Source organism: Thunnus albacares, chromosome 6 (genome assembly GCF_914725855.1).
Source record: "Thunnus albacares chromosome 6, fThuAlb1.1, whole genome shotgun sequence".
Taxonomy (NCBI): domain Eukaryota; kingdom Metazoa; phylum Chordata; class Actinopteri; order Scombriformes; family Scombridae; genus Thunnus; species Thunnus albacares.
Genome location: NC_058111.1, coordinates 18496919 through 18521477, shown reverse-complemented (window position 1 = coordinate 18521477; position 24559 = coordinate 18496919). Strand labels below are relative to the sequence as shown.

The 24559-nt window shown below is 41.5% G+C and overlaps 1 protein-coding gene across 3 annotated transcripts; it reads left to right on the top strand.

The window, feature by feature from the left end:
* Positions 1 to 63: 63 nt before the first annotated feature.
* On the top strand, positions 64 to 22698 carry cluha (clustered mitochondria (cluA/CLU1) homolog a). 3 transcript variants are annotated; one of them, XM_044353133.1, is made up of 27 exons: positions 64 to 449; positions 8366 to 8559; positions 8676 to 8847; positions 9313 to 9456; positions 9611 to 9738; positions 9903 to 10057; positions 10651 to 10776; positions 11247 to 11394; positions 11501 to 11593; positions 11832 to 12266; positions 12431 to 12690; positions 12788 to 13104; positions 14092 to 14193; positions 14938 to 15038; positions 15150 to 15302; positions 15593 to 15655; positions 15753 to 15997; positions 16131 to 16215; positions 16309 to 16462; positions 16572 to 16711; positions 16810 to 16890; positions 16987 to 17112; positions 17290 to 17411; positions 17499 to 17592; positions 17677 to 17811; positions 17920 to 17993; positions 19801 to 22698. In XM_044353133.1, the coding sequence occupies exons 1-27, from the start codon at positions 314 to 316 to the stop codon at positions 19925 to 19927; spliced, it is 4110 nt and encodes a 1369-aa protein (XP_044209068.1). In that variant the 5' UTR covers positions 64 to 313; the 3' UTR covers positions 19928 to 22698. The 3 variants fall into 3 exon arrangements, with proteins under 3 accessions (XP_044209068.1, XP_044209067.1, XP_044209069.1); XM_044353132.1 differs by having other exon boundaries at positions 12788 to 13191; XM_044353134.1 differs by lacking the exon at positions 64 to 449 and adding an exon at positions 1463 to 1539 and having other exon boundaries at positions 12788 to 13191.
* The last annotated feature ends 1861 nt before the right edge of the window (positions 22699 to 24559 follow it).

Here is a 24559-nt window from a genome sequence, read left to right as displayed (position 1 = left end):
ACACGCACAAAACTTCACTCAAAAGTGCCCAATTTGATGCATGTGGCTTTCCGTAGCGCCACAGTCAGTGGGTGGGGAAGTGCAACGCAAAGGCAAAGAGGTCAAGAGGAGGAGGAGGAGGAAACCACGTGTGTTCACCACCACGTACAGCACTGTCCTTCCTCGGCTGACTTGTTTTTGTAAGCCTGTACCCTTCGCATGTAGCCAGCCAGCTAGCGTTTTGTTGTTTTTTTGTAGTATTTCTCTCACAGACTCATACATTTAAACCACGCTGCTGCTGGTGGGATTTCTGCCGCCACACTGACTGCCGACCATGGTGAGCAAGACAGATGACATCCCGGCGTCAGTGCCGAGCTGTAATCCGGCTGATCTTGCAGATGAAGCCGGGGATGGAGCCCAGGACGGCAAGGATACCAGCAAGACACGTCTGAAGGATTCCTGCGGCTGTGGTGAGAGCCTGTCTGCTTCACACCTGCACTGAACACACCTTAAACACTATAACCTATATCTTCATATAGGCAGCATCACTGTGCATCCACTGTTTGAGCTGGCACAGAGTGGTTTATTGTATGTTTTCACGGCTTTGTCCCCACATAGCATTCACCAAAGCTGGTGACATTCACCCCCATGCTTTGTTATGCGACTTAAAAACTCCTCAGACCCCCAAAGGTGGTGGTCTTCTCTTCCTCCTTGGGAGTCTTTCTCTCCAAGTTGAAGTTAAAGGGTCCACCTTGCACTTAGCAGCATCTGCTAATCAGCTGTCTTGTGTCACAATGAGACGTCTTCTTCGCCCTGACTGTGCTTGTGTTTTGTTAGCAACCATGACATGATCAGATCCGTCCCTTCATGCATGTGTCACAGTCATTAGCTTGTGACACTGGAAGCAAACAAGGCAGCCAGCATGCCAACATTAGCCTCCTAATTCAGTATGCAGTTAGCTAGCTTGCTAACTAACTTAGCAAGCAGCAGCAGCAGCAGCAGTTGTCGCTGCCTGCGTGTTGTTTCGTGCCCTGGAAAAAAACACAGACGAGCATAGACACTGACAACTGTTTTTTCAGATAATACTTATACAAATTATATGGCACATTGTATGTTAATTTAGCACAATGCCGCAAATTGTGTTGTGTAAACTCGTCCTGACGCACATGTTCGGTAACAGCGTGTAAGAATGAACTGAAGGTCACCTTCAGTGGCGCTGCTCACTGCCTGCATGAACACTGGGGGGGTTACATGTTTTCATTTTATCTAAGTAGACGTGTCACGATAGTTTATAAGAAAAAGAGAAGATTACTTGTTGTGTTGTTATTTAAAATGCACGTTAAGTGATGTCAGGTCGATGAGGCGACCGCCAGTCGGTGGTAACGCACTTCTCGGCGCCCCCTTCCTCCCCCGCCGGGGAAGATCAGATCGAGTGTCCCTCCTCGACCGGGAAGCGGAAGCTGGTAGTTGTAGGGGAAAAAAATAAAAAAAGTCATGATGGTGCATGCACAGTGAGTGGGAAGGTTACGCGAATAATACTTGAACAGCCGTGCAAAGCAGGTGAGTGTCCTATGAGGTAAAAGTTGGCGGCGGCGGCGGCTCGCAGTGTGCGTCTGTCGGTGGATTCAGATTAAACTGTGAGGAGGGCTGTCAGCCGGTCAAGTTCACGTTACACAACTTATACAGCTACTAAAGTCACTGCAGCCGCTCTGTGTGTCTGTGTGTGACACATGTGGGACCTTGAATTGTCTCTTGTCTGTCGTTGCATTGGAAAACGCAGACAAGCGTGTGTTTGTGCTGCTTTGTGGATGAACATTTGTAATTATTGCATTTTCATTCATTCATGTTCTTTGGCTGGATGTTTACCTGCACATGTGCTGTCATATCTGTAGTCCTATGACAAGTCCACATGGAGCAGTGGATGCTCTGTTTTTGATCTGCAACAACTTGTTTATTTGATATTATCTTTGTCTCATGTTTATAATAAACTTAATATGATTTAGCCTTGAAATGTCGTCGGACACAACAAGCAGCTTTAGGGCATCATCTTGCACTTCAGGAACCTGCATGGGCATCTTTCACTATTTCCTGACATTTTATGGCCTTTAAAGGATGGGTTTGCAATGTTTCAAGTCTGTTTTACAATAACCAGGTGCCCAAATGAACATTTAAATAGGTTTTTCTTGCCATAGTCATTCCTCCTGTTCATACTGGCCTTTAGAAGATCCCTTCATAATGCACTTACAATGTAAGTGATGGGGGCCAAAATCCACAAGACTCCTTCTGTCTAACAAAACTAGGTCAAAATAAAGTATATGGTTGGACTGTGTATGGTCAGTTTGTGAAACTGTGGCCAGTTTGTTACAGGGATAGTCAGTGGTAGTGTCTATTATGTGAATTCATGGATATTAAATGTTCATCTACAGTTTTCTGTAGTGGTCCCAGTAATATTTGCTGGTTGAGTGTACTGAAATAGCATCACATGACATGATTAAGCTACGTTTGATTTAAAAAAAAAAAAAAAAAAAGAAAAAAAAAAGGTTATAATAACAATACTTTCCTCTCGTGTCTTAGGGATGTTTGATTTGAAAGAGAACTTATTTTGATTCTAATTATTCTAATTATCTGTTAACTCCCGCTGCTCTTTCATCTGCTTCACTCTGCAGATTTCTCTCATTTTTCACTCTGCATTGAGTGTTTTGTCAGAGTGATTGTTATTTGATGTGCTTTTATTGTGCGCTCTACCTCTTGCCTCTATGCGCCTTTTTTCTGCCTCTTTCCCGGTCGATGATTATGGAAGCTGCTGTGGAAATTTATAAATTAAAGTTTTGACAGCATTTTGGGTGCAAATTCAGGAGGCTTATCACTGCCCGATTACCGCAGTTACAGTCAAATCAAGCACACCAGAGCAGCCACCCCACATTAAACCAACAGAACAGCCTACATGAGTCTCATGTGAGTCTCAAGCAGAGCGTCTCTCCTGCCGGCTGCTGACAGCGCTGTCAGCCGGAGAGCCGATCACACCGGACAGTGGAGAAGGAGACGCAGAGACGCTGGTACGAGCCTGTTTAAACAGGAGTTTAACAGGACTTCACTGCATTTAACTCTGGAGCTGAGAGCGTCACAGCTCAGAGCAGGTAACAAAGTTGCTCTGCATCGTGCTGCTGTCCTCCGCTTCCATCATCTTGCGCCGATTCATTTTGAAAGAGCAATGGCCAATGAGGAAACTCCAACACTTGACTGGCCACCCAATGGTGTAACTTTATCACTCAGTCAAGGACAACCACGGTTATATGGCTGGTCTGTGACTGGTCCACCCAAAAATATATTTAAAAGTTTATCTGAAGATATTATGTAGCTTCAGTCAATCAAGTAGATATCTTTCAATGTTACAGTCTTTTTAGTGCCAAAGTCCCTCTTTGTGTTTTTGAGCTTCGGTGGAAGTGTAGTAACAAAAAGAGGGAATTTGACACTAAAGAGACTGTAAATGTGGCAGATATCCACTTGATATAACTAACTCGGACTGCTGAAGCTTCACATAAACTTTTAAATGTACTTTTTGCACAAGAGGAATGATTACAGCGAGGAAAACCTCTTTCACTGTTCATATCGACACCTGACTGTTGTTTTTACTAGACTTGAAAAATTGTGAACTTATCCTTTAATTAGTTAAGAAAACTGATTGATTGAGCAGACTCCATCTGTGACCATCTTAAAGCCAGAAAACTGTCTTTCACCAACGAGAGACTGACAGGATTGATGACCTAAACATGTCTGATACTTCCAGTGCGGAGTTGTAACAGGACGTTGGCAGAGCAGACAGATTGAGTTTGAGGGTCAACGTTAGTGGTTTTAAGGGCCTTAATGCTCCTGCGGGGTGAAGAGCGACTTGGTTAATGGTTAACACACTGACACCCTGGTACTATTCCTCACCAGTCAGTGGTCCCGTATTCACTATGTGTAACAGTGGTTCCCAACCTTTTTTTTACTTGTGACACCTTAATACGAAATAACGTCTACTTGCGGTGTCAGTAGTTTAATCTTAAGAGTTCTTTTTCCTCATTAGACTGTTTCATTTGAATACTTTTATGAGGCCTGAGGAGAGATTTCTTGTGAAATATGCAGTACTCAGAGTATAAAAAGCAAAGGTTAGAGAAAATTCTGAAAAATAAACAAGATTTTTCTTTTTTTCTTAATTTCTATCCCAGTATTCATCTCATGACCTCTTAGATTTATCTCATGACCCCTTGTGGGCATGCCAACCCACAAGGTGGGAAAGCAATGATCTTATTAGTCATGTAAAACGTTCCTTTTAGCTGCTATGCAGGGATGCATCTATTTGTTGTCTTTGTTGATTAATTTGCCAATTATTTTTCGATTACTCAGTTAGTCCATGAAATGTCAAAAAATGGAGAAAAATTCCCATCACAAGCTCCTTGAGTTTAAGGCGATTGTTGTCTAATTGCTTATTTCCTTCGACCAAAGAGTTTAAAATATTTTTAAATTTATGATACAAAACAGTAAAAAGCTATGAATCCTCAAATTTGAGAAGCTAAAACCAGCATGTTTGACATTTTTTCTTAAACGTCCCAAACAATTAACCAATTATCAAAAATTTCATTTATTTTCTGTCAGTTAATCAATTGAAGCTTAAAGTGTGTCAAATACAATGCAGCTGAATGTGATAAAGCCCTTGATTGCTCTGCGTATGTATGACATTTTATTTTATAGTTGAGGAATTGATTATTGGCAAGGATTTGGTAATAGATTTAAAAGTAAACCTCAGACCTTGTAGCCAGTTTTTTTTTTTTGCTCACCCACTGCAGATGGATGACTCAGGGTCTGTCTGTCCACCAGGACGATGCCACCTTGTGGCGCAATGAACATGATTACAGAGAGACCTTGTGCGTTGTTTTCAGGGTTGTCTGGCTGCCTGGTTAATGTTGCCATGGCAGCAGCCACGGTCCCATGTCAAGGGCCACAGAGTGGATAGATAGCTGGCTGCTGGATTTATTCTGTTTTCGACAAGAGAAATGGTTTTGGGTGACGAGCAAAGACTCACTGAGGAGGTAACACCTCTTTAAATGCTTTAAATTATCACAGTATCTTACAGAAGATGTGAGAATTATCACTCTGAGCTGAAAGATTTAATCAGAGAGAAAATGGGTCACGTGTGACAGCGGAGCCTTCATTGTGTTTCATTGCGTCTGGTCTTTGCTGCTCCTGTGTCTTTATCTGATTGGTGTTTTTATTGATTTCTCACTTTGACCTCGTGCCCTTTAGGGCCTCTGTCTGGTAACTGTCCAATCTCAGGGGAGCCAAACCGCCAGTGTTTGGAGTCACCATATTTTTGTGTTCACTATAACTGTGCAGTTGAATCATGGACCTCTCGGATCTGATATTTTGTTGTGTTTTTAACTGCTGTTTGTTTCTATTTGCTCACATTTACAACCAGCTGCAAACCAACGACGCAGCTTTTAGTATGATTCTGGTCCCAGTGCAAGCTGATCAATAATGCTGAGTATGTGGAAGCAAAATGAATGATACATAAATCTAAAGGATGAGGAAATGACATTGCAATAGGAATGGGTGGTATAAAAAAAAATGTCTTTTTTATATTGCAATATCAATAGATATGATTATATAGTGCATTTTTTAAAAAAGTCAATTGAGATAAAAGGGTTTGTCTGTTTTCAGCTCATGCAGTAAATACCTGAGATAAACGAGTGCTTTATCACATTGATTAAAAATATCCTGTAAACCCCAAATTTGGCATAAAAACAGTCAAACTTAGTGCTTTGCAACATTGCATACAGTACAACCAGAGATATTAGAGGCATAGCTGCCTCATTAGAAATTGTATCTAAATTCTCTGATGGTTGACAAATATCTCTTGTCTCGAGATATATTGTATATATCATCATGTTGCTCAGTCTTTTATGGCTATGATGTTGAATATAGGCATGTATGTTTTCTTCCATTGCCCTTAATTTATACTGTAGACTTCACATATTTACACAGGCGATTTAATCCATCACATTTGCTTTTATTTTACCTGAAGTGGATTTTCACGCTTCACTAATGTGCTTAAATAAACCTTTCAGCCAATCACCAGCATCTACCCCTCCAGTCAAAATATATCTGTTTCTGCGTCCTTCCCCTTTTAAAACAATAGCATACATGAGATTTGTCCTGTTTATTTTGTGACCTTACTCCCCACTTCTTACTGAGCTTTTTTTCTGTTTCAGTCTGGAAATGGGTCGGTTTTGCAATGCTTAGGCTGCTGGATTGCCTCATCAATCACGGTGCTTCTGGCACTTTGGACTCTTGCTTTTTCAATGTGCTTAATGCTTTCAGCCACATAAAATGTATTTTTTTGATCATCAAACGGCACCTTCACACTTTGTTCTTAGTTTCTGAACCACAATTTGTTGGAATCATTTAGGAGTTTAACTACAAAGGCTGTCCCTAAAGAAAGCTGAAATATTTAATTTATTTATTTGACAAGGACAATGCTCGTTAATCAGAAGAAAATAGAACTGTAAATGAGCCAGAGTTTGCTTAAAAGGCAAAACTAATTATACAGACTGAAATTGACTTTAGTGAGAGGGATTTAGCTGAAATATGGCTGTTGTGTGTTTGCTTGTTCAGAAGAAATGACTTAAAGGAGCCGGAAATTTCATTATAGCTGCAACTATCAGTTATTTTCATGGGCAATTTAATCAATTTATTATGTATAGTTCATATGATGTCAGAAAATAGTGAAAAATTCCCATCACAAGTTGTCAAAGGTCAAGCTGACATCTTCTAATTACTGGTTTCATCTGACCAAAAGTCAAAAATAAAAAAAATATTCAATTTACAGCAATATGAAAAAGAGGAAAGCTGCCACTGTCGAGTCTTGTGTCTCCAGGAAATGTCGGCTGCTCTTGTGTCTAGCTTGCAAAATACCTTCTTAGTCAGTCACCTACATGAGCAGCTCACCTTTTGAAACAATGTCTTAGCCTCTCAGACAAAGAGCTCAGGTCTGATAAGAAATGGATCGTTTTTGTTCTGACACTGAAAACAACACAGTGTAACAGTGTGATGAGACAGCGAACCTTCATTGTCTCCTGGCTTGTAACATTATTAACTTGCACGTCTGCTCTGGAGGCGTTGTTGTGTTTGGTATTCAGAGCGTGGCTGCTCGCTCCTCTCTCTCTTCCTCCCCCTCCCCACACTCCACCTCCATTTTCAGTGCGTTCGTTCCCACCCGGGGTCGTGGTCCACTTATGAAGCCCCACCCCTCTCTCTCTCTCTGGCCTCCTCTCTTCAGTAACCCTGACGCTGTGTTAACCTTGACAGTGAGCAAGGACACACAGAGTGGTTGGCAGAGTCCAAGTGAGAGAAAACAGTTGTCAGACATCTACATACTCCAACCTGCTCCTTTTGAATCAGTGCACCAGCCTGGTTCCTCGTCATTTCCTACTCACCTTAACTTAACTGTTAACTACTCTAGAAGATATAATGCATAAACCGTTTGTGTAATGAGAGGACATGTCTGGTATTTTTGGCTCAGATTTTCACATTGAGCAACTCTCATTTTTAGGGATTGAAATCCCAAATAGAAGAACAGCAGCAAGTGATTACTAGCTGAGTTGCTGTTATTGCATCGGCCACAATCAGGCAAGCAAGTGACCAGTAATGCCCTCTTGTGAATGCTGAAATCTCTCAAGGCCTCGTGGCTAAACTTGCTCTGGTGTTGCAACAGTGTCAGATTCAGCCGGTCGGTGTTGGAAATTATTCTTTCTAGATGAGCTGGAACACCTGGTTACTCATTGCCAAATGTTTTAGATACAGTTATTAATGATCTGTATGTTGTAGTTTCATCTTTTTAGACGAGTTTGCACTTTGTACAGTCGTTGATTGATGAGATCGCTGCGTTTATACTGCCGTAAGTTGTAGATCTAATCAGCTTTTTTTGTGTTTTGAATTAACAGGAGCAACACTGTGGCTCCAGCATACTGTAGCTGAGCTTTGGCGGCTCTGTTCACCCATTCATAAATATTTCATAAGGTTACTGGTAAGGTCATCCAGCCTCTGGGTTTGTGTGCTTTGTTTATGACCCGGCAGCGTGTCTGTGTTTTCGTGTGGTAGAAAAAGTCTGGTGTTTTTGTTCTCAGGATGACTGTCAGAAGGCGGTTTTGACTCTTGATGACATTATCTTGATGATATTTCTTCATGTAACGTCATTGTAACAGAGGATTTTAGCTTGCATTACTCTGCTTTGTATTATATTTTCAGACTTAAACAAGTGGTTTGAGTAGTTCACCTCCTGTAATCTGCGTTTACGGATCTAAACAGCCCTTAAGTTCGCTTATGTTCTTCTTTGTTTCTCGCGTTGCAGGGCACAGTGCAGATAAAGCCATGGTGAACGGTGACGGGGCACACGAGCACACGGAGGAGGCGGAATTAAAGCAGGATGGGACCGGCGAGGTGGACGGAGGCGAGGAGTCTAACGAACAGGAGGTGATAGTGATCCAGGACACAGGGTTCACCGTTAAGATCCAGGCACCTGGAACAGAGCCGTTTGACCTCCAGGTAGGGATTAGCTTTCCACAAGAGCTCATGAATTACACCGCAGTGGCAGTCAGCCAAATTAAAGCAGGAGATATGTCATACTACCATTTATTTCTCAACTCCTTCCCTTCCTTCAGGTGTCTCCCCAGGAAATGGTTCAGGAGATCCATCAGGTGTTGATGGACCGTGAGGACACCTGCCACCGTACCTGCTTCTCGCTGCAGCTGGATGGAAACGTGCTGGACAACTTCGCCGAGCTCAAGTCCATCGAAGGCCTGCAGGAGGGCTCGCTGCTCAAAGTGGTGGAAGGTCAGAGTCAGACGCCTCACAGCAGTTTTTGGTGGTGTTGTGGTGCAAAGAGAAAAGTGAAAATAATATGTTGGAGCTTACGTCATGGTTAACAGCTCAGGAAGGTCAAGCGGTTATCATGTTACTCACTTTAGCCGGGTAGAAAGTGAAATGATTATTATACTAGTGACTAATATATAGCTGCTCATAAAGTACATGACGCTGCAAACACAGTTACCTTCTGCATGTTGAAGCTACACCAAAGATGACAGAACATCTAGTGTCACCTTTCACCTCGTCCTTGTTGGTATGCAGTGAAAATGTCAGTGACCAACCAGGACGTGTGACTCAAATATACCGAACAAACTTGAACAACGCTTTTCAACATCAGCCGCAGTAAATGTGGTTTAATTTGTTATTTCTCAAACTGTTCAGTGCTGACATTACCTGCTTTTTGGGTTTCCGTTCCGTTTCTCTTCCCTCCAGAGCCCTACACAGTCCGCGAAGCCCGCATCCACGTGCGTCACATCAGAGACCTGCTGAAAAGTCTGGACCCGTCAGACGCCTACAATGGAGTGGACTGCAACTCCCTCTCCTTCCTCAGCATCTTCACTGACGGAGACCTCGGAGGTATGTGCGTTCACAGTAGTCTCCCGTGTGGCTGCGAGTGACATAGCAGGGGTCAATGTGTCCCGCGCAGCCATCTGGAGCATGCATTTTAATGTGCATGAATGCAGCGACATGCGGGCACTTTTTCACCTTGTACCTTGTTATTTGACTGCAGATAGCGGTAAGAGGAAGAAGAAGGGCAGCGAGCTGGAGCAGATTGACTGCACCCCCCCAGAGCACATCCTCCCTGGCAGCAAAGAGCGCCCCCTGGTGCCTCTCCAGCCACAGAACAAGGACTGGAAGGTGAGGAGAAACCTGCAGTAGTCTTGGCTCTTCATGTGGCTCTGTATGGAAAAAACGACATTTTGAAAAATAAACATAATTTAGAATATACCAGAATTGTGATTGATGACGTATCACTTAAATTTCTCCCCTTTTTTTAACTAATACTTTTAACACCTCAACAGCCCATGCAGTGCCTGAAGGTCCTGACCATGAGCGGCTGGAACCCTCCACCTGGGAACCGGAAGATGCACGGTGACCTAATGTACCTGTACATCGTGACTGTGGAGGAGCGCCACGTCAGCGTCACTGCCTCTACACGCGGCTTCTACCTCAACCAGTCAGTCAACATTTCAACTTTGTGTCTTCTCACAGCTCCATGTGGTCGCTTCCATTAAACTTCATAATCTCTTGATACATAATATATACACATCACTTGGCAGTCACTGTTAAGCAGCACTCCTCAGTATTTATTATTTAAGATGCTTATTTAACAGCTCTAGTGAACGTATTTAACTGCAGCAGTCAGGTGTGACTATAAGTGCGAGATGCTACTGTGAGTAAACATGAACACACGTACATGTAGATGCGTTTTCTCTAAATAGAGGACAGTGTGTAGAGGTTCAAGCGCCGTGGTCTATTAGCAGTTTCAGAGTTCTAATTTTGGATTAGTTTTGGATGTCAGCAAGGACTTAGCAGTGCAATTAATGAGATCTAATTGGATTACATCGGGATGTACAATTGGGGAGATGCTGTGGTGTGAGGAGCAGGGTGACCTGTCTGTTTCTAACACTGTGATCACAGCCCTTATGAACTCTTAAGGGCGCTTTGTAGTCAAGTCTCTTTCCCATCCAGGCTAGTTTAGCTGTTGATGTTTTCCCCATATTAATGTTATTGATATAATGGTAATATGTGTGTGTATGTGTTGTCCAGATCTACTACCTACACCTTCAACCCTAAGCCAGCCAACCCCAGTTTCCTGAGCCATTCTCTGGTGGAGCTGCTGAGCCAGATCAGCCCTGCCTTCAAGAAGAACTTCACTGCCCTGCAGAAGAAAAGGTATAGACATCTCCGTGCCTTCACCTCAGCTGAACCTGCTCCTCCTGCCAATCTCAATACTCCACTCTGTGCTGTACAAACGCTTCCCTTCTTTGCCTGTGTTACATTTCTTGTGCTTGTGCTTCTTTTCTATGATCATTTCAAAATTAATTAATTCATGAACTTTATTTAACCAAGTGAGCACACATTGTCTTTTACAGTCAAGACCTGGTCAGAAAGCAGGATGTCAAAGTCTTCATGCACAAGAATGACAAAAAGAAAATAAACTAAACAAGACTAAATAATTACAAATATTGTTTAGACTTGTGTGGTTTCACCTTTGCACATCTCATTATTTGTGGCTTGTAATTTCTGTGATCTAGAAACTGATCTAGAAACTGTTCATAACAAGTTCATAACTGCCTGAGACGTATGAAGAGAGATGAAATCGGCACAGAGCTAGTGATGTCTTTTTTTTGGTGTTGCTGCAGGGTCCAGAGGCACCCGTTTGAGAGGATAGCCACGCCTTTCCAGGTGTATAGCTGGACCGCTCCGCAGGTAGACCATGCTATGGACTGCGTTAGAGCTGAGGATGCCTACACCTCCCGCCTGGGTTATGAGGAGCACATACCTGGACAGGTGCGTTAACACGGCAGTACATCAGGCAGACAGTTAAATAATGAAAAATGTGGGGAAAAAAAACTGTTTTTTCCAATATGGTTAAGCTGTTTTTTTATCTGTACAGACCAGAGATTGGAATGAGGAGCTGCAGACCACTAGAGAGCTTCCCCGGAAAAACCTGCCTGAGCGCCTGCTGAGGGAGCGAGCCATATTCAAGGTACTGCAGAGCCTCCCAGTTTTTGTGTCACAATGTGGGAATTTAGCTTATTAAAGCATCTTTTACTGAATCTTTCTTTATAATATCAGCAGTGGAGACCAGCAGATGCTGAATCACTCAAACTGCTGACTCACTCTGCTAATAAGCGATGTGATGCCAATGTCATGAGTAAATTGGCAACAGCCTCTCATTCCTCTAAATCTCTCTTCTTTTTTTTCCTTTTTTTCACCTCCTGCAGGTTCACAGTGACTTTGCAGCAGCTGCTACTCGTGGCGCCATGGCAGTCATTGATGGCAATGTAATGGCCATCAACCCCGGTGAGGAAACACGCATGCAGATGTTTATCTGGAACAACATCTTCTTCAGCCTGGGCTTTGATGTGCGGGACCACTATCGTGAGCTAGGTGGCGATGCCGCCGCCCACGCTGCACCCACCAATGACTTGAACGGAGTACGAGCTTACGGGGCAGTGGATGTGGAGGGTCTGTACACTCTGGGGACAGTGGTGGTGGACTACAGAGGCTACCGTGTCACCGCCCAGTCCATCATCCCAGGTATCCTGGAGCGTGAGCAGGAGCAGAGCGTCATCTATGGCTCCATTGACTTTGGAAAGACTGTTGTGTCTCACAGCAAATACATGGAGCTGCTGGAGAAGACCAGCAGGCCACTCAAGGTCAGTAACACGGCTATTGTCTCTATTTTAGTAATAAAACTGACTTATGGGTAATCCAGTTTAACGTTGGTGTTAAGTCCTGTGTTTCTGATCATATTGAGACCGACGAACTCCAGCACAGAGATAAAGCTTAATCAGACTCTTGTACTGGATGTAAATCTTAGGTCCAGAGACACAATGTGCTGAATGAGAAGAACGACACAGTGGAGCTGTGCTCCTCAGTCGAGTGTAAGGGCATCATCGGGAATGATGGCCGTCACTATATTCTGGACCTTCTTCGTACCTTCCCTCCTGACCTTAACTTCCTGCCTGTGGACGGAGAGGAGCTGCCTCCAGAGAGTCAGCGCCAAGGCTTCCCCCGCCAGCACCGCCACCGCCTGGCTTGTCTACGCCAGGAGCTCATCGAGGCCTTTGTCGAGCACAGGTGAATGTTTGTGTGCATCGTAATCAGCTTCACTGTGTTGTTCAATAAAACCATGACTTTATAGATGTGTTTAACTGTCGATTCTGTCCCAACCCAGATATCTTCTCTTCATGAAGATGGCAGCGTTACAGCTCATGCAACAGAAAGCAAACAAGGACACTAACAAGAGTGAAACACCTGCTATCACAGAGACCTCAGAAACAACCACAGAGAGCAACACTGATACAACCCAGACACAGACCACAGCTTCAGATTCTCCTAGTGCACCTACTGCAGAGGTCTCTACAGACAACAGCACCTCCGCTGCCCCACAGGCAGCGACTGACGGGGAAGAAAACTCCTTGAAACCCGCCACTAACGGGCCTCTAGACCCCGCAGCTACCCAGAACGGGGAATGCAAGAGCCCACTGGAGGGTAAGGAGCTTGAGGAAAGTATTCCAGGATTAGCTCAGGCCAAAGAGCTGGCGGAGACCTTAGTAGCCGAAGATGGATCTGGTATTGGTACGTCCAAAAATAAGCCAAAAAGTGAGGGCAGGACAACGCAGGGAGAGCTACTCTGGTGGATGAATAATTGCATAGAGAAAAGTAGCGTTTAAAGATAAAAGTAGTATTGATCCATGGATTAGCTGTCTTGACACAGCTAATTTTGAGAGTGTGTGTGTGTGTGTCCATAGCTTTAGAGTAGTAGAGCATTAGGTAGGACATTAGAGTATTATAGTGGCTTCCCTCCACCTGGCTAGCTGTCCCTGCTCAGTCCTCAGCCTGTGTTGAGTGTTGGCCCTCAAATCAACCCATCTCTCCCTTTTCCAGCCTGTGGTGCCTTTGCTGAATAATCAGTTGCTGTGACCATTAAAACAAATGTGCTTTGGAATGCAAAAATAATATATTGTCTATTGATTTATGTGCGAGTCAACTCATCATAAATCACAGTAATCTGCTTGTCAAACAGACTGACCTAATCTTCAGTGTTTGTTTTGTTGTTAATGATCAACAGCTTTGAAATGGTGGTGGGTACTCGAGTAAAACTATACTCGGGCAGATAACTGTTGTTTAAATGTGACAATGACCTGGTGTCCAGACTAGTGTTTACAGATGTATTTAATCCTGTCCACACTGAAATGTCAAAATAATAATGATTTGATTGGCATTAATGTTACACATCATCCATCCAAGATCAAACAGGCAAACCTCATTTTTGTTTTTCCTTTCCCACTCTCTAAACTAAAGCTCAGCGTTCTCAGATTGATCCTCTTTCGGGAGGGTTTTTGTAACGCTAAGTGTGGACATGGCCAAAGCTGTCACTTTTCTTATATGTTGACAATGATGTATATGTATTGTCTGTCACCATTCATTTTAATCTTTTTAAACCTTTTCCATGTATTTGATCCCGTTCACAAACAGATCCCAAGAGCCGTGAGGTAGTCCTCAATGCCTGCAAGGCAGTAGGCTCCATCAGCAACACATCTTTCGACATTCGCTTCAACCCTGACATCTTCTCCCCGGGTAAGCATGATAAAGATGGGTAATAATTATACTTGATTGTTTATTTTAATATATTTATGCAGTGTATTTGTCAGGGACAGCGCATATCAATAAACATCACCGTGAATATGCCAGAATTAGCCAGAAGGCTGGTTTTCATCCGTAGTCACTGACTGGGTGTGATGTTGGCAGCCTTGTCAGTCTAAAATCAAGAAACAAGCCTAAAACAATAATCATGATGTAAGACATGTCAATTACAGTAAAAGCAGAACACAGACATGGCAGCAATAAACAATTCAACAAAGCAAAAACGAACAATTACAGAACATCTTCATAAAAACAGCAATGAGCAAAGATAAATATGAGCAACAGGACAACAGTAGCACCAAAGTAAACAAAGACAAACATAAACAAAGACAGACATTGCTTACATAGCTTTGTGGTTAATAAACAAGTGCTTAGCCACAATATAGAAATTTCCAAATATGATTAATATAAATCTGAATTATGTAGCAATACATAGGCAATAGATAATTCATGTTCTTAAATGATGATATGTGAGGAAGGTTTTACAATATAATTTTATTTATTTGACAATTTAAGTTCAGGAGCAGCCAAGAGGATTGTGGGATGTATTTTGTCCATTTTCACCCTGCCAATTTCTTGCAAATTTTACCCCAAATCATTCTTGGAGTGTTAATAGAGAATAAATGACACAAGAAGATGAGCACAGAAGTGATGCTGTGTGTGTTTTTGTCGAACCAGGAGTGCGTTTCCCAGAAGACAGCGTAGATGATGTCCAGAAGCAGAAGCAGCTACTCAAAGATGCTGCCGCCTTCCTGGTTTCCTGCCAGATCCCGTCACTGGTCAGTAATGCAGCTACAGCTTCGCATTCAATTCCTGTAGGAGGTGAAATTGCAGGATGTGTGTCTGAGTTTAAGTTTGAATGTTTGTGTGTGTGTGTGTTTTATGACCAGGTTAAAGACTGTTTGGACCACAGCGCTCTGCCCATGGATGGAGCCACACTGACAGAGGCTTTGCACCAGAGAGGCATCAATATTCGCTATTTGGGCACCGTTCTGGAGTTTGTGGACAAGACTCCCGCCAAATCCCAACTGGAGCACTTCTATGTGAGTCTGAACCCTCCAAATCAGACCATAACACACACAACATGCATGTCTGTATGTGTACAGTTTGGATCGCCCACAGCTTTGAACATATTAAAGTATTTTTTAGTTTGGGGTTTGTCTGCTGGGCGTTTTGTCTGGTGGCCAAAGTTTTAGCACTTTAGTACAATTCTCAGCTGTAAGCAAGTTTAAAGGTCTGGAAAAACTGTTTACACCATTTACACCAACATCTTCCTGAATTTAAGCCTCCATGTTTTGTCATTCTAACATTTCTTTGTTTTTCTGTAATTTAGAGAATAGGAATCAGTGAGCTGATTACCAGATGTGCAAAACATATCTTCAAGACATATCTCCAGGTTGGTAACATTCAACAGACACTGGGCACCTTCTTTAAAAGACACACCTGCTTTTGCTCTAATAAAATTAATTTAAAATCTTTTCCTCGTCACGTAGGGCGTGGAGTTGTCTGCTCTCTCTGCCGCTGTAAGCCATTTCCTGAACTGCTTCCTGAGCTCCTTCCCCGACGCCGTCGCCCACCTGCCTCCTGACGAGCTGGTGTCTCGCCGCAAAAACCGCAAACGTCGCAACCGGGTTCCCGGCGGCGGAGACAACACAGCGTGGGCCAGCCTGACGCCCAGCGAGCTGTGGAAGAACATTGCCTCTGAGGCTCAGAGCTACTATCACTTCACCATACAGTGGTGAGGACTCGTCTGTTGATGTGAAGAAAATATTAATGCTAGAATGATGACCCAATGTTGGCAGGTTGATTTTTACATATTTACAACTTTTGTGTGATTGCTGCTGACAAATATGAAATTTCTACCTCCACAGTGACAGTGTGGATCAGGTGGTGGAGAAATACAGCCTTCAGAAAACCACTCTGCTCAGAGAAATTTCTATCAAAACGGGCATCCAGGTAACATAGTGGCTGCTGATGCTTTTTTACCAAATGTCCATTATTATCTCCTCTCTGATTTTTCCACAAATATCTGTTTGATACGCCCTCTAGATTCTGATAAAGGAGTACAACTTTGACAGCCGCCACAAACCCGCCTTCACAGAGGAGGACATCCTGAATATTTTCCCCGTTGTGAAGCACGTAAACCCCAAAGCCTCAGACGCCTTCCACTTCTTCCAGAGTGGCCAGGCCAAGGTGCAGCAAGGTGAGACTTGCACACCAGAATTTATAAATGTTTTGTAGTCATTTTATTAACTTGGTATTGATTGGGCTAAACAGAGACTCGCCTCACTACTCCTCTTTTTCATTTCTAGGTTTCCTGAAGGAGGGCTGTGAGCTGATCAACGAGGCTCTAAATCTCTTCAACAACGTGTACGGAGCCATGCATGTAGAGATCTGTGCCTGCCTGCGCCTGCTGGCTCGCCTTAATTACATCATGGGTGACCACCCTGAGGTATACACCGGCAAATAAAAAGAAACTTACGTCAGGACTTTTACACAAGTGTCCTATTGATTTGGTGTCATGTATGATATTCGCATATTTACCTGCAGGCCCTCAGCAACCAGCAAAAGGCTGTTCTGATGAGCGAAAGAGTCCTCGGCATCGAACACCCCAACACAATTCAAGAATATGTAAGTTATCCCGCCCATTGTAGGAAATCTTTTGTTCATGCCAAAGATGTTTAATATCCTTCTAACCTTTGTGTTTATTTCCATTTTGCTTTCTAGATGCACTTGGCTCTGTACTGCTTTGCCAACGGCCAGCTGTCAACCGCTCTGAAGCTGCTTTACCGTGCCCGTTACCTCATGCTGTTGGTTTGCGGGGAGGACCACCCAGAGATGGCACTGCTAGATGTGAGTTAATTTGTATGAACTGCTGCCTCGGTAATTAAACTGTCTAACCTACTGATTCAGTCTGGTTTTAAATCCAACCTGACACAAGAAAAAGACATTTTGGTGAACAGTGCTGTGCTCTCCTGAAATAATTAAGACTGATGACTGTTGTCCATGATTTTGTCTCTCACTCCACAGAGTAACATTGGGCTGGTGCTGCATGGAGTGATGGAATACGATTTATCTCTGAGATTCCTGGAGAACGCCTTGACCATCAACACAAAGTACCATGGACCCCGGTCCCTCAAAGTGGCCCTCAGGTGGGCAGAGATACATCATCCATATGCATGTTGTGGTTAAAATACTCAACTGTCATGATGATTTACATGACGTGTTTCTTCTTCCAGCCATCATTTGGTCGCAAGGGTTTATGAGAGCAAGGCTGAGTTCCGCTCGGCACTGCAGCATGAAAAGGAGGGCTACACCATCTACAAGAATCAGGTAGATGCTGCAGGACTCACACTTTGCCTTATCAGCTGCGATGAAGTTATATATTTAAATATTTTTTTTTTTTGCTCATTTCAGATGGGTGAGGCACACGAGAAAACCAAGGAGAGCTCCGAGTACCTGAAGTACCTCACCCAACAGGCTGTGGCTCTGCAGAGAACCATGAACGAGATCTACAAGAACGGCTCCAACGCCAGCATCATGCCCCTCAAGGTAGCTGCTCGTAGTCAGACATGTTCTTATGCTTCCATCTGATCCACCCCAAATATTTAGCACTAATGCTATGTTTTTATATCCTCCTGTTTTGTTTTTTTTTTTCAGTTCACTGCTCCCAGCATGGCCAGTGTCCTTGAACAGCTCAACATCATCAATGGCATCATCTTCATCCCTCTCAGGTAAAGTGGGAAAAGGAGTATTTTGTTATACAGTATGCATATAGGATTAAATACTTGAGACAGCTTCAACTGGAATTTTATATTTTGTACAACGGGAAGTACTGCATCTATTGGATTTCATTAGATTATAAATCTTTTATAATTATAAATTATTAATCTATATATGTTACCCCTTGGTGATGTTATAAGAAGACACAGCATCTTTTTCCATAGTTATGCTGATGACACAGGACCAATTGATTCTCTTTTTAGATGTATTTTAGATATTGATGTCTGGATGTCACAAAACGTTTTACAGCTCAACCAGGATGAAACTGAATTTGTAGTCATAGGTTTTAAGGCTCAGAGAGAGAATCTGGTCACAAAATTAAATTCCTTTGGACTTACCCCGAGCCAACCAGCAAGAAACCTCAGTGTGGTCTTTGACTCAGAACTGAACTTAAAGGCTCATGTGGGGTTTGTCACCAAATCTGCTTTTTATCATCTCAAAAATATTGCCAAAGTGCAACCATTTCTCTCTCTGAGTGACAGAGAGATTAATGCACGTTTTTATATCAAGCAGGCTGGACTATTGTAATGCTCTCCTATCTGGTCTACTCAATAAAGTTTTATAAATCGGTTACAGCTGATTGAAAACTCTGCTGTCTGAGTGTTGATCAGGACCAGAAAGAGAAAACACTTTACGTCTGTTTTAAAGTCCTTACACTGATTGCCATAAAAATTGAACTTGAAACATAATGTCAGTGTTCTGTTGCCAAATAAATGCACTAAGAATCCAGATCTTTATCATTTATCATATTATCTTCTGCATTTACCTCACTGACATTGATCTGTTTAAGAACATACAGCATGCATACAACCATGACATAAACTTTTGTTTATGAATCATGCTGCACAAGCTGTTTGTAGCTGTCTGATAGGCATGTAAGCTTTAAGAGTGATTCGACATTTGGGGAAGTACACTTGATCGCTTTCATGCCGAGAATTAGATGAGAAGATCGATACCACTCTAATGTCCGACAGTCTGTCTGGTAAATATGAAGCTGTAGTCAGCACCTGATTAGCTTAGCTTAGCTTAGTTTAGCATAAAGACTGAAAACAGGGGAATAAGCTAGCCTTGCTCTGTTCAAAGGGTAAAAAAAAATCCTCTTTCCAGCACATCTTCTGGAGTCTTGTCATCACTATGATGCTGCCAAGTGACTAACCAAGACCAAAAACTCCCAACCAAGAAATAGTTTGACATTTGACCATGTAAAAATCACAATGTGTTGGTTTTTACACTTTGGTTTTTAAAGGGCTTAAACAAATTAGATATAATTTTTAATTTGTTAAGCTTTAGAGGTGCTGATAAATGGATTTTGTTACCTTTTGGATAGAGCAAGGTTAGCTGTTTCCCTAGTTTCTGTCTTTATGCTAAGCTAATGGCTTATGTAGCTTCTTATTAACAGACAGATATGACAGTGGTATCAATCTTATCATATATCTCTCAGCAAGAAAACAAATAATTATAAAAGTTGGCCCCATATGTGAGTGTGTGTTTGTTGATCCCATAAACCTTTATGGAATTTCAGCAGATAAAAACTGCATTTCCAACTCAACTCTTTCATTGAAACTGTTACTGTTGTCACGTCATACCCATTGAGTTTTATGAGGAGCTACGGTTTAATTAACTCAAAGTAGGGCTGCAGGACCCCTTTCTGGGTTGGGGGAAAATAAGTGTTTATATAGTCAAGCCCTACTAGAAATTGATTTTATGGGACATGTACAAGAGTCCAGCACTGATCCCTTTTCTGTTTCTTTCTTTCAGCCAAAAGGATTTGGAGAACCTGAAGGCAGAGGTGCAGAGGCGGCAGCAGCTGCAGGAGCTAGGGAAGAGTGAGGATCCCATTGAGGACAGCCCACTGGAACTAGAGGACAAAATTCCCATTGATTAATGTCTAGACGCCCTCAAACACAGCTACTTTCTGCTATGGGGAGGGGGGAGGCCGTGACGCAACAGCCATGTCACTAAGCCTGTGGACCCGAGAACAGAGCAGTCTAAATCAGCATTGAAATAAACAGGGGGAGGGATGGGTCAGGGCAGTCCAGAGAACAAACTGTATGAACTGTAGGACAAGGAATACAGAGCAGAAATTTCCTACAAGGTAGGAAGGGAGGGAGGAGAAAGTACAAATAACATAGAATCAATGTGTAACGTGCAATCTGAAAAATCCCCGGCGCTAAGAACTCGGTGATGATGTCACTCGAGGTGTTGGCTGCTTACAAATATGGTTGCACATGAAAAGAGTGGTTGCAGCCGGGGGAGGGAGACCAAGGATGACCATGACATTGTATACCAGAGCCTTATCCACTGTATCATAATCCCCAATTACTGCTTCTATTGAGCTCAAACATCCCACAGCACAGGACCACATTTTGCCCCGCCACTCCCCAAAGAGCCTCGAAGACCCCAGGGCATAGCCACTCCCCCCTAATGGTGCTCTAAATTGTATAAAGCACCTACCCTGTCCTAGAACTCAGGGGTACTTTCTACTGTGCACTAAAACCAGATTGCAGTCACAAAATTTGAGATTTTTCAAGTGGGGCTTCAGAATGTAGATTTCCTTTCTTTGTGGTTTCTTTGAGCCGCTCCGCCACAGTCGCCCATCATTCTTACACGTCCCCCCCGATTGCTAATTAATTTAACCCATCTATCATTTGTACTTAGGACATCCCAAGTGGGTGCCTGCTGTGTCCTATGGTTCTGGTTTCTCCAAGCAAACAACAGATTGACACATTAGTGAGCTTTCAACCGGTTGTTTAGTTTGATTTCTTTTGCTGGATTTTTTTTTCTTTCTTTTTTTTTTTTTTTTATTAGTAAATAAAATGGATTTTGTAAAAGTGCACAGGAGAATTAAGAAGGTATTTTAGGCCTGTTAATCATCATTTAATTTAAGCCATGTCTGTTTTATAGAAAATGTATAGAAGTGGAAAAAGATGTATAAATCGCTATCAGATTTAGACAGGTACTTGATTGATGTTAATGGGAAACGCATATTTGAAAACGTCCACCTTTAAGCAGTAGATTTATCTATCTATATACTAACTGTGTTCAATCTTCTATTTTTACACATTGAAATAATATGTGCATGTATGTTTGTATGTGTGGCGGTGTGTGTGTGTGTGTGTGTGTGTGTCTTTGTGTAGTCCAACAGAAAATCTACTGGCCAGGGCTGTTGCTGCTTTTGCTGCTGCATAGTTTGAATAGAGGCTAAAAGCGAACGTTGGCTTTCCGAATGTTTTATTTTTCTACACATGGTAAAGCTGTTGGATGGCTGACGCCTCTTTTCTTAAAACAGTCATGGCCACCAATGTTGTAAATCTGTGTTATGTATGAATTGAGACTGAAATGAACCTCTTCTCACCATTAGACAGGTGCTCAACATTGGTTGTAGTGACTGATTTATTGTTTCTGGGTGTTTTTGTTCTTTTTTTTCTTTTTCCATTATTGGATCCTGTCATCTTTTCATATGTAACAGAGACAAAAACCAGCCAGGAGTGTCTGTTCATTGAGCAGTATTTAGTGCACTTTCTCATGCTGTTCGGATGTGTGAACATATTCACAGCACCACCAAAAGTGGACAAAAGAAGGGCTGCTTCAATGAGATGTACCAAAAAAAAAAAAAAGACTGATAAAGGTTTGTGTGCGCTTGTATACATGCAATGTATCCCTCCCATGGCAATTTGTTACTTAATTGTTGCCGTGTCTAAAAGTATGTGATTAAAGCAATAGAGAGATGGTGCTGGAAATGATTGTTTTTAGAAAAATGCAGTTTTTACTTGGCATAAGACATGCAAGATGGACTACTTACTGTACCGGCTGAACTAACTGCAAATAAGCGAGCCTTATAAAAAAACAAAACAAAACAAAAGGTGAGCTTCTCAGACTGGGCAATGAAGTATCTCCAGTGATTTTTTTTTTTTTTTTTTTTTTTTTTCCCCCTGCTTGTGCTCCTAAAATAAGATGTCATAACATCTACAGCAGAGCGTGGTGTGTATTGTGCCTATTATTTATGCTTCAGAATGGAACCAGGGTGATAACAGGTAAAAACTTGACAGTTTATAAAGGTGAAATATGCTTCTTGATTGTGTTTTTCTGGGCTCCTTGTATCATAATTTTTCAGTTTCTTTATTGACTTTGTCCCTGCTCCCCATTTCTTTTGACAAAAAAAAAAAATCAATCTTGTCCTATTATACCAACAATGTCCATAGGGTGGCACACTAACATTTTTCTTGTTATGACAGATATATCTTGACCTAAATGACAGGCGATGATGCTGTGCAAGTGCACACAATTACACACATGCATCAGGTGTTCAGACAAATTAAAGGAGGGAGATTTAATATTTACTGTTGTTCACAGATAATTACAAAGACCGTTGAACATGTTCTGAACTTGTAGAAATCCCAACAGCAGTGACTCTGTTGTTTGGGGAATTTCATAGTTTATGTCATAGAATAAACTCGGTGAGATTGATGAAACTATTTGTCTGCAGAGAGACTCTATGTTGCTCTTTTATGGACCATTGCAGCACAGTGCTTCTGTTTAGTTGGATGCACTAATCTGACTCCGCTCTAGAGTTCAGTGTAACATTTCTGTTTTTAATAGTTTAGCTGTTAAAGTGCATGACGTCATTTACTGTTATTAGATGTATAAACTTCAAATGTGAAAAAAAAAAAACAAGAAGGCATTATGGTTTATTAATGCAAAAGATGAAAGTGTATTCTTTAACACATTTCATTTGCAGATATTGTTAACCAACTGCAGCTTATTTGCTAATCTAAATGACTCAAACCAAAAGTAAGTGTTAATCTTGACTGAAATTACATATAAATACAGACAATGAATACAAGTTATTCAAGCAATTTTCAGGTATGGATCTTGTGCAAAGTAGCAGGAGAAGAAATAACCATTGATGTGGAGGAAAAAAAGTATCTAATATCTGTCCCATTGTACACTTTGCTGCCCACAATTCATCTTGCAGTTATTGTCTGTGTGATGATCAAAATGTCTGAAGGTTTTGTGTTTACCCACTTGATGAAATTTCTTCTGCAGAAGGGCCTCTTAGGCTGAGTGTTTGAGTTTGCTTCTCCTGATGATTGTGTGTTATTTGTGTGTTGCTATTTACAAATTCATAATCTAATTATTTTTTGGTCTGAGTATGCTTTTCTATTAAAATGAATAAAGTAAAACTAGTAAAAGTTTGTTTGGAGGTTTGGATAACTCCTACAAATGGTCAGTGATGGAAGAAGTATTGAGATCTTTCACTATGAACAAACTGAGTGAAATTCCTTCATTCAAAACATCACTGAAGTCGAAGAAACTAGCAGCAAAGTGTACTTACAGTATCAAAAGTAAAATTACTCATTAGGGGGTAGAATGGTCCCTGACAATGTGTTTCAGAATATTATTATTATTATTATTACTGAACACTATAAGCATTTTCATGTTTTAGCTGGTTTAAGCAGAGCTAGTTATAGTTAATGAACTATTGGATAGTTTAACCACATTTTATGAGGTTTTCACATTATATTTGACATGTTAATCTACTAGTAAGTATAGTTGTCAGATAAATGTATTATGGTAAAAACTACACCCTCTGAAATGAAGTGGAGTAAGAGTATGTAGTTGTTTAATACAGACAAAATACTCAATACCTCAGTACAGGAGCACAATACTTCAGTTAATGCGTCTAGTTATTTTCACCACTGCAAATTACATTCAGTTTAGTGTAGAGTTTCAGTGTAAACATCAACAAAACCTACCCAAACCCCTCTTCCAAATGCATGTCCAAACTCAGAAGTGATGAATCATTCATACAACATTTCAATTGATTTTATTTAAAGTAATAAGATAAAATAAGACTTTATTGATCCCCAGAGGGAAACAAAGAAAACATAAGAACTAGGAATAATAAATGCTAACAAAAAAAGAAGTCAAGTCATCAATCGATTTATATACATTATACAATACTCAGAGTATATACATGACCTGACCTGTGGATTGTAAAAATACAAAAGTTGTGCAAAATATGTGCAGAAATAAAGGTTCTGGTATATGCAGCTTAAGTTGTATGTTATATAGGTGAAGTAGGGAATACTAAATATTATATTAAAATGAATAAGGTGAAACCAGTAAAAGTTTGTTTGGAGGTTTGGATAACTCTTATAAATAGCCAGTGGTGGAAGAAGTATTGACATCTTTTATTATGAATATACTAAGTGAAACTCATGCATTCAAAACTTCATTAAGTAGTGGTAGTTAGCAGCAAATTGTAGCTATAGTTATATATGTATATGTTATAAAAGTGAAGTAATGAATACAAAATATAAATAAAACATAGTAGTGTTATCTACACAGGGCAGCTACATTTATATGCATTGTAGTCCCTGTGCAAAAGTATCTGCAAGTTCAAAGTTCATGGATACTGAGATTGAATAAATTAATAAATGAAAGAATTAACTTTACATATCACATTTCATGCACAAAATGCAGCTCAAACTGCTTTACAATTCAGCAGCAAAAA